Raw genomic sequence first — 17,178 nt, 5'->3', positions numbered from 1 at the left:
TCAAAACTTTTAAAGTTTATAGATGTAAAAATTGGTATTTAGAATCTCCTTTAAAAATAAAGAAACATGTATTTTTTTGTTTTCAGAAAATCCCAATAGGAAGAGTGGAAAAGGGTGAAAAAAAAGGTTGAATGCCATTAATGAGGCTACTTATATTTCAGAACCTGGAGATATTACAGACCTGAAAATTGGTATTTGGGATCTACTTTAAAACTAAAGAAGCAGGTATTTTTTCGTTTTTGGAAAATCCAAATAATGGGGGGTGAAAATGGGGGGGGGGGTGAATTTTAAAAATAAGTGTGTCTACATCTTAAAACTTTAAAAGTTTACAGATGTAAAAATTGGTATTTACAATCTCCCTTAAAAATGAAGGAACACATATTTTTTTGTTTTCTGTAAATCCCAATAGGAGGGGTTTAAAAGGGTGAATAATTGGTTGAATGCCTTTACTGAGGATACATATGTCTCAAACTGAAGATATTACAGAACTGAGAATTTGTATATGGGATCTCCTTTAAAAACAAAGAAACATGTATTTTTTTTGCTTTTGGAAAATCCAATTAATGGCGGTTAAACAGGAGTAACAAACTGGGGTGAATGTTTTGAAAGACTATATCTACAGAAAATCTGAGAAACGTAAAATGTTGCAGACATAAAAATTGTGTATTTGGAATCTCCTGTAAATGTAAAGAAACATAGGTGATTTGTTTTTGGAAACTCCACTTAAGGGGAACTAAAAGTGGTGAAATTTTAAAATGAGAATTTCTACAGCATATCTAAAAAAAGTTAACGTTACAGAAGTGAAAAATTGTATTTTTTATCTTATTAAAAATAAAGAAACGTGTATTTTTAGTTTTCGGAAATACCACTTGGGTGGAGGGGGGTAAAACTGACTGAAGATAGTGTTGATTTCTTTTAATTAGGCTACTGATATCTCAAAAATGAAGATGTTACAGACGTGAAATTTTGATATTTGGAATCTGCTTTAAAAAGTAAAGAAACGCGTATTCTCGGAAAATCCCATGAGGGGGGAGGGGGGTGAATTTATTGAAAAATTAATTGACCTAATTGTATGAGAATACTTACATCTAATAAAAACTATATTTGTTACAGGCGTGAAACTTGGTATTTGGATCTCCTTTAAAATCAAAGAAAAACACGTTTTGGGGGGGGGGGGGGGAATCTTGGGGGGCGGGAGTAAAAGGAGTTGAATTCCTTTCATGAGGACACATAAATCAAAAACTGAAGAAGTCATGATAATTGGTATTTAGAAGATCCTTTACTATTAATGAAACGAGTTTGTTGCAGGAAAATTCACTTGGGGGGGGGGGGAGTGTGAAAGATGTGAAAAAAGTTAATTATTTTTATGGGGATACTTATATCTCAAAACTGAAAGTTATAGACGTGAACAATGGAGTTTGGAATCTCTTTTAAACATAAAGAAGCACGCCTTCTTTTCTTTTTTGCGGGAGGAGGAGGGGAATGAAACAAACGACGGTGGGGTGTAAAAGGAGGTTAGACCAATTGATTTTACTGTTTATTCATTCCATTCCTGACCCTGTCGAATGACTGGAAACAGGTTGTGGATTTTCGATGTACTTATTCTGATCATAAACCGATCATTTTTAATCTTTCCTAGGTTCGTTTTGAAGAGCCATCTTTTCCTTGGGAGAACGTTCTTAGATTACAGTAGATTCTCCTGGCATATAAATAAAAATTAAAAACATTTGAAATAAACGATAGGAATGAGATTGACTGTCCAATTGTTCACCTCTATAATAATGCACGGAAGTATGTCATTCGTATCGCCAGAAATTCCGCGTACTTGCCTACGCGTGACAATGGTGCTGGTCACAATGTCAAAAATGACAATGGCAGCAGATGGAATTTACCGCCAATTAGCGGTCTTGCATCTTGCTGTGGGGTCCAGAACATCTATAATAATAATAATAATAATAATAATAATAATAATAATAATAATAATAACAACAATAATATTCTGGACCGTCGTCAAATGTGCGGACCGCGCTGGAAACGGGTCTGGACGGGTAATGACTACAAATGCAGTCCGGCCGCGGGTTTAGTACTGCCAAGGCACCCAAGAAGACACCACGCCGAATCTCCTCAAGAATTTGATCCATATTAAAAATGCTTATAGGAAAAGATGGCAAATATTTAGGGACTGAACTGACCAGGTGGAATACGTGGTCCTAGCCCGGGAAGTACGAAATCGATTGCTGGAAAGAAAGATTGAAAAATGGGAGGGAACTTGCCGTAATCTCTCAGAAAACGAGTCAGATCTCGAATTTTGACGGATTATATATAAATCGATATCCATTCAATTATAAATTTCAGTATAATACCGTAGCGAAGCATATCACAAAAACTGATGATTACAGAGGTGAAAACTGGTGTTTGGAATCTCCTTTAAAAATACAGAAACATGCATTGGGGGAGGGGGATAAACTTAACGGGGGTGGGGTAAAAAGGCGTTTAATTCTATTGTGAACATACTTATATCTAAAAAAATATGTTACTGACGTGAAATTTGGAATATTCTTTTTAAAAAAAATACACATCTTTTGTTTTCAGAAATCCACTTCATATTCATTGAATTATTTGTATGAGGATACTTATATCTTTAAAAGATAAAGATGTTACAGACGTGAAACTTGGTATTTGGAATCTCCTTTAAAAATAAACATGTAGACTAATTTGGAAAATCGACTTGTGGGAGAAGGCGAGGGGAGAAAATAAGTACAGAAGGAGTTGAATTCTGTTTAAGAGCATACTTATATCTCAGAAACTGAAGATGTTACAGACGTGAAAGTTGGTATTTTGAATCTCCTTTAAAAATAAACACATTTTTTTTTCGGAAAGTCCACTGAATGGGAGAGGTAGTGGAAAAAAGGGAAAAAGATTGAATTCATTTTATGAGGATACTTATATCTCTACCGATCTCGATAGCTGCAGTCGCGTAAGTGCGGCCAGTATCCAGTATTCGGGAGATAGTGGGTTCGAACCCCACTGTCGGCACCCCTGAGGATAGTTTTCCGTGGTTTCCCATTTTCACACCAGGCAAATGCTGGGGATGTAGGTACCTTAATTAACGCCATGGCTGCTTCCTTCCCACTCCTAGCCCTTTCTTTTCCCATCGTCGCCATAAGACCTATCTGTGTCGGTGCGACGTAAAGCCAATAGCAAGATACTTATATCTCAAAACTTAAGATGTTACGGACGTGAAATTTGGTACTTTATTTTGAATCTCCTTTAAAAATAAAAAAGTACTTTTTTTTTTGGAAAATCCACTAAGGGGTTGAAAAGAATTGAAAAAGTGGGTTAATTTTGAAAAAAGTATCGGTATATCTACTTTATGTGTCAAAAACTTAACAAATTACAGACATGAAACTTGGTATTTGGTAAGTCCTTTAAAAATACAGGAACACGTACTTTTTTGTTTTCGGAAAAGGAACTTAACGGGGGGAGGGGGTGAAAAGAAGTGAAAAGAGAAGTGAATAATTTTTAATGAGGATGGTTATATCTCACGATCTGATGATTTTACAGATGCAAAAATTAGTGTTTCGAATCTCCTTTAAAAGTAAAGGAACATATATTTCCTTTTCATTTCGGAAAATTGGAAGGACCGATAAAGGGATTAAATTCCTTTCACGGGGATTTTTATATCCTATCTCAAAAACTGAAAGTGTTATGATGTGGAGATAGATATTTGGAGTCTACTTTAAAAAAAAACATTTTTCTTTTTCGATTTGAGAGAAGACTGTTTCTCATATGTACCGTTCTATGTTGCATGGTCATCTTAGCCCCAAAAGGCAATAACACAAACGTGATTTACAAAGAGTTTCCGGGGTAAATGAAACTCAATTTGTCGGTGAATGTCTATACTTTAGGGATTTTCAGATAATAATCATAGCACAGTACCAAGGAACGATTACTTTTATTACTTAACAAAATCCACACGAGTGAAGCCGCGGGTAACTGCTAGTCTATATATATATATAAGAACATGTCCAGACTGACTGATTAATCACCGCCGAGCCAAAACTACTGGACATAATGAAATGAAATTTTGAGGATACATTTATAGTACAATGTAGGTGCTCACTAAGGGAGGATTTTTGGATATTCTGTCGCTAAGGGGGTGAAAAGGGGGGTTAAATTTTAAAATAAGAGTATCTATATCTCAAAACTTTAAAAGTTTACACATGTAAAAATTGGCATTTAGAATCACCCTTAAAAATAAGGAGACATGTATTTTTTGTTTTGGGAAAATCCCAATAGGAGGGGTGTAGAAGGGTGAAAAAGGGGTTGAATGCTTTTAATGAGGATACTTATATCTCAGAAACTGAAGATATTACAGACCTGAACATTGGTATTTGGGATCTCCATTAAAAATAAAGAAACACGTATTTATTTATTTTTGTAGAAAATTCAATCAATGGGAGGGTGAAAAGGGTGGTGATCTTTAAAATGAGTGTATCTATACCTCAAAACTTTAAAATTTTACAGATGTAAAAAATTGGTATTTAGAATCTCCTTCAAAAATAAAGAAACACGATTTTTTTGTTTTCGGAAAATCCCAATAGGAGGGGTCAAAAGGGGTTGAATGCCTTCAATGAGGATACTTTTAGCTCAGAAACTGAAGATATTACAGACCTGAAAATTGGTTTTTGGAATCACTTTTAAAAATAAAGAAACTCATATTTCTTTGTTTTTGGAACATCCAATTAATGGGGGGTGAAAAGGGTGGTGAATTTTTAAAATGAGTGTATTTCAAAACTTCAAAAGTTTACAATGTAAAAATTGGTATTTAGAATCTCCTTTTAAATTTTTTTTCTTTTTTTTTTTTCCTAGTTGCTTTACATCGCACCGACACAGATAGGTCTTGTGGCGACGATGGGACAGGGAAGGGCTAGGAGTAGGAAGGAAGCGGCCGTGGCCTTAATTAAGGTACAGCCCCAGCATTAGCCTGGTGTGAAAATGGGAAACCACGGAATACCATTTTCAGGGCTGCCGACAGTGGGGTTCGAACTTACTATCTCCCGAATACTGGATACTGGCCGCACTTAAGCGACTGCAGCTATCGAGCTCGGTCCTTTAAAAATAAAGAAATAGTATTTTTATTCGGAAAATCCCAATAGGAGGGGTGAAAAGGGGTGAAAAAGGGATTGAATGCCTTTAATGAGATTACTTATATCTCAGAAACGGAAGATATTACAGATCTGAAAATTGGTATTTGGGATCTCTTTTAAAAATAAACAAATGTGCATTTTTGTTCGTGGAAAACCCAAATAATGGGGGGGGGGGATGAAAAGGGGGGTGAATATTTAAAATGAGTGTATCTATATCTCAAAACTTTTAAAGTTTACAGATGTAAATATTGGTATTTAGATTCACCTTTAAAAATAAAGAAACATGTATTCTTTGTTTTCAGAAAATCCCAATAGGAGGGATGAAAAAGGGGTGAAAAAGAGGTTGAATGTATTAAATGAGGATAATTATATCTCGGAAACAGAAGATATTACAGACCTGAAAATTGGTATTGGGGATCTCCTTTGAAAATAAGGAAACACATATTTTTTGTTTTTGGAAAATCCAATTAATGGGGATTAAACAGGAGTGACAAATTGGAGTGAATTTTTAGAAAGACTATATCTAGCCTACAGTATATCTCAGAAACGTAAAATGTTACAGACGTGAAAATTGGTATTTGGATCTCCTTTAAAACCAAGGAAAAAAACGTTTTTGTGGGGAAATCATCTTGGGGGGCAGGGGTGAAAAGGAGTTGAATTCCTTTTATGAGGACACATAGCCTATCTCAAAAACTGAAGATGTTAGTGTCGTGATAATTGGTATTTAGAAGATCCTTTACTATTAAAGAAACAAGTATTTTTTAACGGGAAATTCACTTAAGGGTGGGGGGGAGTGTGAAAGGAAGTGAAAAAAAATGAATTCTTTTATGGGGACACTTATATCTGAGAACTGAAGGTAACAGACGTGAACAATGGTATTTGGAATCTCCTTTAAACATAAAGAAACACGCCTTTTTTTCGGGGGGGGGGTGTGTGTGTGTGTAAAACAACTTAACGGCAGTGGGGTGAAAAAGGAGTCGAGACCAATTGATTTTACTGTTCATAATGTACTTATTCTGATCATAAACTTATTATTTTAATATTTCCTGGGTTTGTTTTCAAGAACCATCTTTTCCTTTGGACAACATAAAGTTAGATTACAGTACATTCTCCTGGAATATAAATAAAAATTTGAACACGTTTGAAATAAACGATAGGAATGAAATTGACCATGAAATTGTTCACCTCTATAATAAGGTCAATAATGCACGGAAGTATATCATTCGTGTTGCCAGAAATCTTGCGCAATTACCTACCCGCAACGATGGTGCTGGTCACATTATCAGCAATGACAATGGCAGCAGATGTAATTTACCACCAAGTAGCAGTCTTGCATCTTGCTGTGGGGTCCAGAACATCAATAATAATAATAATAATAATAATAATAATAATAATAATAATAATAATAATGTTAATGTTAATGTTCTGGACTGTCGTCCAAATGTGTGGACCGCATTCTTAGCCAGTCACTGACACCCAGCCATCCCTCTCACTCTTCCGTCTTTTTCAATATGCTTATCGCTATACGTCCGGCAGAGCTGAGCATGTAAACTGGGAGTGTTTCCCTGTCCAGGCAGTCAAATGATCACAGTATGAGGTATCCTTCATCTGTTGTGTTGTCGACAAGTAGGTTACCAGTATTCTGTCTTCACATGTCATTGTTCATCATATTGAAAAGTTGAAGCCTCTGTCAATTTATTTCTTATAATTGCACTTCAGTAGAGAACAAAAATTAAATTTATAGCTTATAATCATTGTTGTTTCTCAGTTAAGTTTTCTTGTGTAGGTCGATCTTTAAGTTATGGCAAAACATGGGAGTTACACGGCTGGGTTTAAACCCAAAGTGATAAAATATGCTGAAGAGCATAGTAACAGAGCTGTCGGTCGGGAATTCTATGTGACTATGTGGCCTGGGGGCAGGGGTTCGCAAGTTAGGTATTTTTGTTACCGTTCTGCAGGTAGAAAGAAATGCAGCTCTTCCTTGTATATATCATGTAAAAAGTACCGTAACAGCAATTGGTACAGTCCCGATATTTAATAGGGGCATGTCCACGGAATACCCAAACTTTATTTCGTGTACGTATTGTATGTCTTTATGATGCCAGAAATTAATGCGAGTTATGTGCGGGGATTTTTCCCCCTGCAATTTCAAATGTTAAAAACGGGGCGCGAGGTATACATGGTTACAAGATATTAGAATCATTACAAGATATTAGAAGCATTCCGTATTGACGGTTCTCACTTTACAACTAGGTACAATTAAGTGTATCCTCCCAGTTCAATACATTTTGGGAAGAACAACCACCTTCTAAACACCGTAGATTTAAGCTTTCTTCACACCCATTTTACACTTTTTACTTATCAGCCCAAATTTCTCACACAACTTCATTTTTGTCCCAGCCCTACCGACCTTTTAAAATAAGACAAACAAACCAGCCAATATTGTGAAACAATAATCGAGAATGGGACTGGTAGATTGAGAAGAAATAGAGAATGCTGCTGTTCTAAAGTTTTAAATTTCATTGGTGTTTTTCCTTCCCTTGTCACGTGCATTTCGTCTGCGCGTTATCTCAGGCTTGATTTCTCAAGCTATTTTGCCCTCGCTCCCCTCCTAGCGATTTGATGTGATGGTGTTTCTACAAAGGCAGACGTTTGGCCTGAATTTTCGACACAGTGATTTCATCCTGTTTTGAATAGTTATAAAACCAGAATTTTGTCGACTAAGAGGTCCGCAACCTTGCTATGTGCACTTACTGTTCGTTTCCATCTGTATCATTTGTTTTCATTTCTTTTCTTCTTAGGTTAATACAGTTTTTAGATTCAATTATGTTTTGTATTAACCTCTGTTTTCACTGAATTTTATCGCAGCGAGTTGTTTATTGCTCCATATGATGATGTAAATATTGTATATTGTGCTGTTTTTATTTCTGTCATGTCTCTCTTTTGTTTTTTCATTTGTTCCTTCATTATCTTTTTTGGCACATTTTTAGCTTGTATTATGTAAATTACTTCAACCCCCCCCCCCCTCTTTTTCACTGAAGATGGCTCAAATGAGTCAAAACATGTTTGAATTTGATTACTCCATCTAATGATGGAATTATATTATGTATTGAATAGGAGGATACACTTCATTTTACTTTAGTAAAGTAAAGTAAAGTAAAGTAATACATGGTGGCGAGTTATATGCGAGCAAATACGGTATGTACATCTTCAAATGCCACTGGACTGACTGAACTTATCGAATCCGGCTCAGAAAGCCAACATATTCTGTTAGGATTGTCCAATAATATAGAAATTCAGTCAGTCAAGTTACTGGATATTCATACTGATACCAAATTAAGCTGGGAAGTACATGTCAATCATGCCTGTAAAAAGATATCACGGGTCTCATATCTTACGTGGAAATTGGGGGAATTAGTAACAACAGACTATTTGAGAATGGCGTATTTTGGACTTTTCCAGTCCCATATTTCATATGGGCTGCTATTGTGGGGACATTCATCTTATGTCCATAATGTATTACTAATACAGAAGAAGCTTGTTCGTGTAATGTGTAAAGCTGGTTCTTCTTAGCACTGTCGTCCCCTTTTTATCAGGCTTAAAATATTAACAGTTATAAATCTATATATTTTTATCTCATTATTAAATGTTAAAAACCATCTGAATGAAATTACCATCAGGGAAAACATCCATCAACACAATACTCGTAATAAGGGTAATATTGATGTCCCAAGACATAAATGAAATGAAATGTCGTATGGCTTTTAGTGCCGGGATATCCCAGGACGGGTTCGGCTCGCCAGGTGCAGGTCTTTCTATTTGACACCCGTAGGTGACCTGCGCGTCGTGATGAGGATGAAATGATGATGAAGACAACACATACACCCAGCCCCCGTGCCATTGGAATTAACCAATTAAGGTTAAAATCCCCGACCCGGCCGGGAATCGAACCCGGGACCCTCTGAACCGAAGGCCAGTACGCTGACCGTTCAGCCAACGAGTCGGACTCCCAAGACATAGACTTGTGAAAACAGGTACCGGTACCTCACATAAAGTAAATAGTATAATATTTTTTAATAAATTACCATTCTCTGCACAGGATGTGTCCATCAATAATTTTAAAAGAAAACTGTATAACTGGATGTTGGAAAATCCATTTTATGACGTAAAGGAATTCTTAGAAATGAAAACTGTTAATATTGACTTTTAATAACTGTATAGGCCAATAGACAGTAGAAATAATACTGTAGTATTGGATGACAAAACCTATTTCATGTAAATGATCAATGGTGAATAAATATTCTTATTCTTAACTGAGCCACTCCGTCTGGCAATTGATAATTCAGATTTGACCCTTACAGAAGGGCAATATTAGGTTGGCTAACATGTTTCTTGAATAATACGGACAAGAGACCTGCAATAATCGATTGAGAAAACTTGAATCGCTGGAACAATGTGCGCTGTAGGCAGCATGCAAAATGTTCATGTCATGCAGACTGCATACTTGACCAGGTTAAGGAATTTTTGCATCCATTACAGCAATGTAAGAAATAAAGCACGATGGTGTATTTCGTTACTTGTTCCATATAATACATATGTAAACCTACTTAGGAAGTTGAAATGTGAATTTCCTCCTAGTTTTGCTCAGTTCTGTAAAGGAGAAACATCCGTGCGCCTGCTAATATCCTATGCAGCTTACATCAGGTGTTACAACTGAAAGTTTCAACATTTGGCCAGATCTGTTATCTTGCTTGTTGCTCTCTGACTGGCCGAATATACACTGTTTATGTGGCCTATTTTGCAGCTCTCTATTCTGAACCAAGCTCAATTGTGTAGTTTTAACAATTTTTTTTTTTTTACGTCACACCGACACAGATGGGTCTTATGGTGACGGCTAGGCATGGGAAGAAAGTGACCCTAGCCTAAATTAAGATACATTGAAAATGGGAAACCATGGAACACCATCTACAGAGCCGCCGATGGAAGGGTTTGAACCCACTATCCCGAATGCATGCTAACAGCTAAGCAACCCTAACCGCATGGCCAACTTGCTCAGTTGACTGTATAGTATTACTATAACTTCTGAAAAATTGGGAAAGGGAGAGTATAGCCTACCAAGACCCCTTTCCATAGTAATTTCTGAAAATGACACACAGCGACAAGTGCATTCATTTGTGATTCACCAAAACGTATCAGTGTAATAACTTAGGCTTTAACAGGGGTAAATGAGGCCAATGACCTAGATGTTAGGCCCATTTAAACAACAAGCATCATCATCATCATCATCATCATCAACAGGAGTAAAACATACTTGTAAAAAAAAATCTTTGAAAAATGGGCCTAGGCCTACCTATATTTTTGACTGTGCCTCATTCTGAACCCCACTCTTCTAAGGCATCTCCTGATCATGGGTAAAGGACAACAATGACATGATAGTAAAGTCATAATTTTGAATTTGAAGTGTAGTGTCACCAGTAACTAATATCTCTACTTTCACCTGGGTATAATAAGTTTGAATATTCCTATCATTAGGCGACTAAGCCAATAACAAGCCCCTGGCCAAGAATAGATTATTATGGTACATTAGGGTAGATCAAGTAGCATCAATATAGTTTGGTATCCTACTATCAAAATCAAATTTAGTTATTGGCTTCAAAATATGTAAACAGCTTAGTTCGGTAGTTTCAAGAGATGATATGCAACACAACTGTGGAAAAATCAGATTACTTCCAGTGATTTCCCCAGAAATGTTCATCAGCCAGGTGGCAGGAATGAGTAGCCGGGCAGGGAATTCTACTTAAAAAATTAATATAATAAAATCTCAATTTATCTCCATCAGGGTATTAACAATAATATCAGACCGGTAAACATTAACTGCAAAATTGAACTATTTTAGTGTTATTATCACGAACAAAACGCAAGAGTATTTGGAACTACTGCACTACTGCTCATTCATAATCATGTAACTCCCGGGCTTATCACTCAGTTGCTGTGGAGTGCCATATGGGTTTGTAACGTCATGCGGAATCGAGTACTCGTATGCAATTCCAAGCTAATCCATACACCACTCACGCACGACACTACGCGATAGTCAAGCTAAACATTTAAACTACGATGTAATTGATGCAGTTTTGCTGAAAATAATGAAGATAACTAAATATACAGTTTTACAGTATTTACGATTTTTTTCCTTTACGTCGCACTAACACAGATATGTCTTATGGCGACGATGGGATAGGAAAGGCCTAGGATGTGGAAGGAAGCAGCCATGGCCTTAATTAAGGTACAGCCCCGCCATTTGCCTGGTTAGAAAATGGGAAACCACGGAAAACCATCTTCAGGGCTGCCGACAGTGGGGCTTGAACCCATTATCTCCCGATTATATTTACGTTTTAATTTGGAGCACCCAACAACTCAAATATGTATTAATATTATGTAACTTGCATCTCCGAAAACCGTAAAAGAGTAGTTAGTGGGACGTAAAGCAAGTAACATTATTATTTATATTATGTAACTGGCATATGACTAGGTTATTTTAGCCAGACGGTCAGTAAAAATGGCATGTATGTGATGGAAACCATGTAAGGCCAGTCTGTTCAGAGCACTCCTCAGTTCGTTGTTCGGTCCAGCCCAGCTTCGATTAGTCATTGCATCCGTCCTGTAGAATTCCAATAAGGAAATTGTTCTTTTACAGCATTCACTACGGAAAGATTCCACTGTACCAGTAACATCATTTTTAAAATGTTTGAATTTACACCCATTAAAAAGGTCCTAGGGAGAACACTGACTTCCCCACTAGAGTACCGGTATACCAACAGAGTACTACAAAAAAGCAGAATTCAGAAGAAGTACAGGAGTCCTTATTTGTTACTGTGAAACCACCAATGTTTACGTTTAATAACTTGAAATCAGTTCAGCAGCTACGAGTACTTGAATACTGCATAACAATAAGTTAATTCTTAAACATGCTGTGTATATTAGTACATTATAAAGAAGAATTTATTTTCCAGCTGGGTATGAAGGTGGTGCAACTCTGTTTTCAGTCTTCTTCAGGTAAGATTATATCATCTAAAATATCTCCTTTTTCAAGATTCTTATCATTTTTGTGAGATTTACAGAGTAATCTCTCATATTCTTTTATGTCACTTTGTATAATTAATTTTGCAGTTTATTCCTACCAAATATGTGCTTTTACATTTTTAAATTCACTACGCATTCTGTTAACCCGAAAATGTAATGTGTGCGGACAAACTGAAAAGCTAAATTTATCGTATTAACCTTTATAAAGTCTAAATTATAATGAGGCTATTCAAACTTCAATAAGTTGGCAGGGAGATGGAGAAATACATGCTACAGCAAATATATCGGTATCGAGAAACAATCACAAGTTAGGTATAATTAAAAGTTTAGAGAACATTTGGAAGTTTTCTCATAGTATGCAGAAGGAAAATTTCATTCATCTCCCATGAATTATGAGAATGAAGAACAAGAAAGATTAGAATTTCAAATCATAACTGGTACTGTGTTAGTTACTGCAAACTGTGCTCGTCTTTACGGCAGTAAGTTTGCAGAACAAAGTAGCACAGTACCCCACTATACCACAGTATCGAGGCATTTCTGCTAGATTCTCCACATTTCACATTGCAACAAGCAATGTTAGAGAAAAACTCTTGAAGACAAATGATGTAAAGTTTGCTGATGATAGCCTCAAAGTAAACCAAATTAACAGTAAGTGGGGAAAATAAATTACCAAAACCTTAATTCATACCTTAATATTCTGGACAGCTGTCTGGATATAAAATGCATCAGGAAAAGGAAGCATAAATGCTTCTGGCAATTTTTTTATAGTCTTAGTATCAACAAGTAACACTTGTTTCCCTTTAACTGCATCACATACATCTCCATCAATTGTACTATATTGAATAAACCATTCCCTAATACTAGTATTAATTTTAAAGCAGTCTACAAATTTCGTGCTTGACAAGGCAGCTGACACTATATTTTGAGGTTGTTTCTGTAGCTCTATCAACATGGAATGTAAAGTTCTCACAGAAGTGATTCTTGTGGAATCAGGGACGAACAGAATATATCTTGTGTGAACATGAAGAAGTGGATTTCTTTCACTATTCGAACTTGTCAGTCGTAACTGAAGATTTATCATTTTAACACGTCCGATACTGTAATTGGAAGTCCGCAAATTGATTGGAGGGTATGGAAGAAAATCGCTAACAATAACTATCTGTATATTAGGAAGCAAAGAAAGGAAAGACTCCACCGTACCGGTAACATCATTCTCAAAATGTTCAAATTTACGTATAACAACAGTCACCTTCTCTTCGATCAATGTATGGAACAAATTGTCACCCACTATAGGTAGAGGCACACTTTTCCCAGATTTCATATTTCCATTTGGCAAGTCTGTGCTATCATTACGAAAATTTCGCAGAGCTCCCCACATATAGTATAACACTAGAACGTTCAATACAATAACTAAAATTGCGATTACTTTAATTATTCGGACACGCATCTTTTTAATCGGGGCTATTGTCATACTCAAAAACGACGCACATTTTACATTGTTTACTATTTGTAAATGCCCGGCTTTAAACTTCAAACTAGCCCGAGCTAGCCTTTTAAAATAAATATCAAAGAGGATATAAATGAATGAATGTCATCCAAACCCCTTACGAATCCACAGAATAAACATAAATAAAATAGTGATGCTTTGAAGTTATTCAAAGACTTTTTATAATGAAAAGAAATTGCGCACAAATGTGCATTATATTTTCGAGTTTTCCAATAAGGAAATTGTTTTTTTTTTTACAGCATTCACTAAAATGGTATCAATCAAAATGTTCGTCACATAGCACGCACACGCACTGCACAGATGGGTATCAAAACGAGGTCTGAGCACATTTTGTGATGGAAAACATGTATAGCCACTCTGTTCAAAGCACTCCTTAGTTCATTGTTCGGTCCAGCCCAGCTTCGATTAGTCATTGCATCCGTCCCGTAGAATTCAAAGTCACTTTCCGATTGTTTTCTTAGTCTAATTTGAAGTAGTTCCTGTTCTTGTCGTGTGGAGGGTAATTGTTGTCTCGCTGTACGTCTTCGTAAGGGAAGGTTTCTCCGGTTAGCTCATAAGCAAGTCTTGATGGGAACATTTTGGAAATCCCTAAAATTCTTTTCAAGAATCTAGCCTTCAGATTCTCAATAACTCTAAGGTCGGATAGAGTTACGTGTTTCCAAATTAGCTCTCAACCGTATGTCACAATTCAATCAGTCACTACTGATCTGCATTCAGGACAGTCGCTCAGATGGCAGATACCCTATCTTCAGTTCTCCTAGCCTTTTCTTAAATGATCGCAAAGAAATTGGAAAAATATTGAACATTTCCCTTGGTAAGTTATTCCAATCCCAAACTCCCCTTCCTATAAACGAAAATTTTCCCCAATTTGTCCTCTTGAATTCCAACTTTATCTTCATATTGTGATATTTCCTACTTTTAAAGACACCACTCAAACTTATTTGTCTACTGATGTCCTCCCATGCCATCTCTCCACTGACAGCTCGAAACATACCACTTGATCAAGCAGCTCGTCTCCTTTCTCCCAAGTCTTCCCAGCCCAAACTTTGCAACATCTTTGTAACGCTACTCTTTTGTCGGAAATCACCCAGAACAAATCGAGCTGCTTTCCTTTCGATTTTTTCCAGTTCTTGAATCAAGTAATCCTGGCGAGGAACCCATACACTGGAACCATACTCTAGTTGGGGTCTTACCAGAGACTTATATGCCGTCACCTTTACATCGTTACTAAAACCCCTAAATGCCCTCATAACTATGTGTACCCTTTATTAACAATCACATTTATGTGATTACCGCAGTGGAGGTCTTTTCTTATATTAACACCTAGGTACTTACAATGATCCCCAAATGGAACTTTCACCCCATCAACGCAGTAATTAAAACTGAGAGGACTTTTCCTATTTGTGAAACTCACAACCTGACTTTTAACCCCGTTTATCATCATACCATTGCCCACCGTCCATCTCACAACACTATCGAGGTCACCCTGGAGCCGCTCACAATATTGTAACTTATTTATTACTCTCTGCAGAATAACATCATCTGCAAACAACCTTATCTCTAATTCCACTTCTTTACACATATCATTGATATATATAAGAAAACATAAAGGTCCAATAATACTGCCTTGAGGAATTCCCCTCTTAATTATTTTAGGGACAGATAAAGCTTCGCTACTCTAATTCTCTGATATCTCTTTTCTAGGAATATAGCCACTCATTCAGTCACTATTTTGTCTAGTCTAATTGCACTCACTTTTTCCAGTAATCTCCCATGATCCACCCTATCAAATGCCTTAAACAGGTCAATCGCGGTACAGTCCATTTGACCTAATGAATCCAAGATATTGCTATATCTTGCTGGATTCCTACAAATTGTGCTTCAGTGGGATACATTTTCCTAAACAAGAACTGCCTACTATCGAGCCAGTTATTAATTTCACTAACATGTCTAATATATTCAGAAAGAACGCTTTCCCAAAGCCTACATGCAATGCATGTCAAACTGACTAGCCTGTAATTTTCAGTTTCATGTCTATCACCATTTCCTTTATACACAGGGGCTACTATAGCAACTCTCCATTTATTTGGTATAGCTCCTTCATGCAAATAATTATCAAATACGTACTTCAGATATGGTACTATATCTCAACCCATTGTCTTTAGTATTTCCCCAGAAATCTCATCAAATCCAGCAGCTTTTCTAGTTTTCAACTTTTGTTTCTTATTGCAAATATCGTTGTTATTATAGGTTAATATTAATACTTGTTTAGTATTAGTCACCTCCCATGCCTGGACATTATCCAGGTCTATCTGTGTGTATTCCTTCGTTTTGATATTGCATAAAATGCAGATAAATTATTGGAGCATCTCGCTCCAGTCATTCTGCAATTTATTGATTACACTAACCTCCTTTTCGAAGATCCACTATGATATCCATCTTAAAGCATTCAATTGCCCTAATCTGCTGCTAGTCCGACGTCCTGGCATGTTAGTCTACAGTGTACTTTAGAACCTCAAACTGATAACAATCATGCATTTTATATATCATATATCACCCACTGTGGCCATTGAACTTGACGCCTCCAGCGTAATGCTTTCATCTGCTGCACTGCTATGACATTTTTGCGTAATCATTCGTTGGCACGGACATACCCTACCACCATCTCTGCGAAGTTGCCAGCTTACACTATTCAGGGTGTTGCTTTCTTAATTTACGCCGGTGTACACTGACTGACAGAGCAAATGCAACACCAAGAAGGAGTGGTCAGAACTTTATGCCAATTGCAGGGTAGACTGACGTCACTGAGGTATGCTCATGATGTGAAATGCGCCTCTGTGCTGCGCACGTAGCGAACGATAAATGGGACACGGCGTTGGCGAATGGCCCACTTCGTACCGTGATTTCTCAGCCGACAGTCATTGTAGAACGTGTTGTCGTGTGCCACAGGACACGTGTATAGCTGAGAATGCCAGGCCGCCGTCAACGGAGGCATTTCCAGCAGACAGACGACTTTACGAGGGTATGGTGATCGGGCTGAGAAGGGCAGGTTGGTCGCTTCGTCAAATCGCAGCCGATACCCATAGGGATGTGTCCACGGTGCAGCGCCTGTGGCGAAGATGGTTGGCGCAGGGACATGTGACACGTGCGAGGGGTCCAGGCGCAGCCCGAGTGACGTCAGCACGCGAGGATCGGCGCATCCGCCGCCAAGCGGTGGCAGCCCCGCACGCCACGTCAACCGCCATTCTTCAGCATGTGCAAGACACCCTGACTGTTCCAATATCGACCAGAACAATTTCCCGTCGATTGGTTGAAGGAGGCCTGCACTCCCGGCCGGCGTCCGCTCAGAAGACTACCATTGACTCCACAGCATAGACGTGCACGCCTGGCATGGTGCCGGGCTAGAGCGACTTGGATGAGGGAATGGCGGAACGTCGTGTT

The 17,178-nt window shown here is 37.4% G+C and overlaps 1 protein-coding gene across 1 annotated transcript in view; it reads right to left on the bottom strand.

Moving 5' to 3' along the window:
- LOC136862756 (ribitol 5-phosphate transferase FKRP) overlaps window positions 1-13,770 on the bottom strand; it is a 53,925-nt gene extending 40,155 nt beyond the window's left edge. Inside the window, exon 1 of the mRNA XM_067138990.2 lies at window positions 12,919-13,770. Coding sequence (XP_066995091.1) covers window positions 12,919-13,701 — 783 coding nt within the window. The 5' untranslated portion in view covers window positions 13,702-13,770. The remainder of the gene's footprint in view (window positions 1-12,918) is intronic.
- Between the last annotated feature and the right edge of the window lie 3,408 nt (window positions 13,771-17,178).

This window comes from Anabrus simplex, chromosome 2 (genome assembly GCF_040414725.1).
Source record: "Anabrus simplex isolate iqAnaSimp1 chromosome 2, ASM4041472v1, whole genome shotgun sequence".
Classification (NCBI taxonomy): Eukaryota; Metazoa; Arthropoda; class Insecta; order Orthoptera; family Tettigoniidae; genus Anabrus; species Anabrus simplex.
Note: the sequence above shows the minus strand (reverse complement) of the source record. Positions and strands in the feature narration are given on the sequence as shown.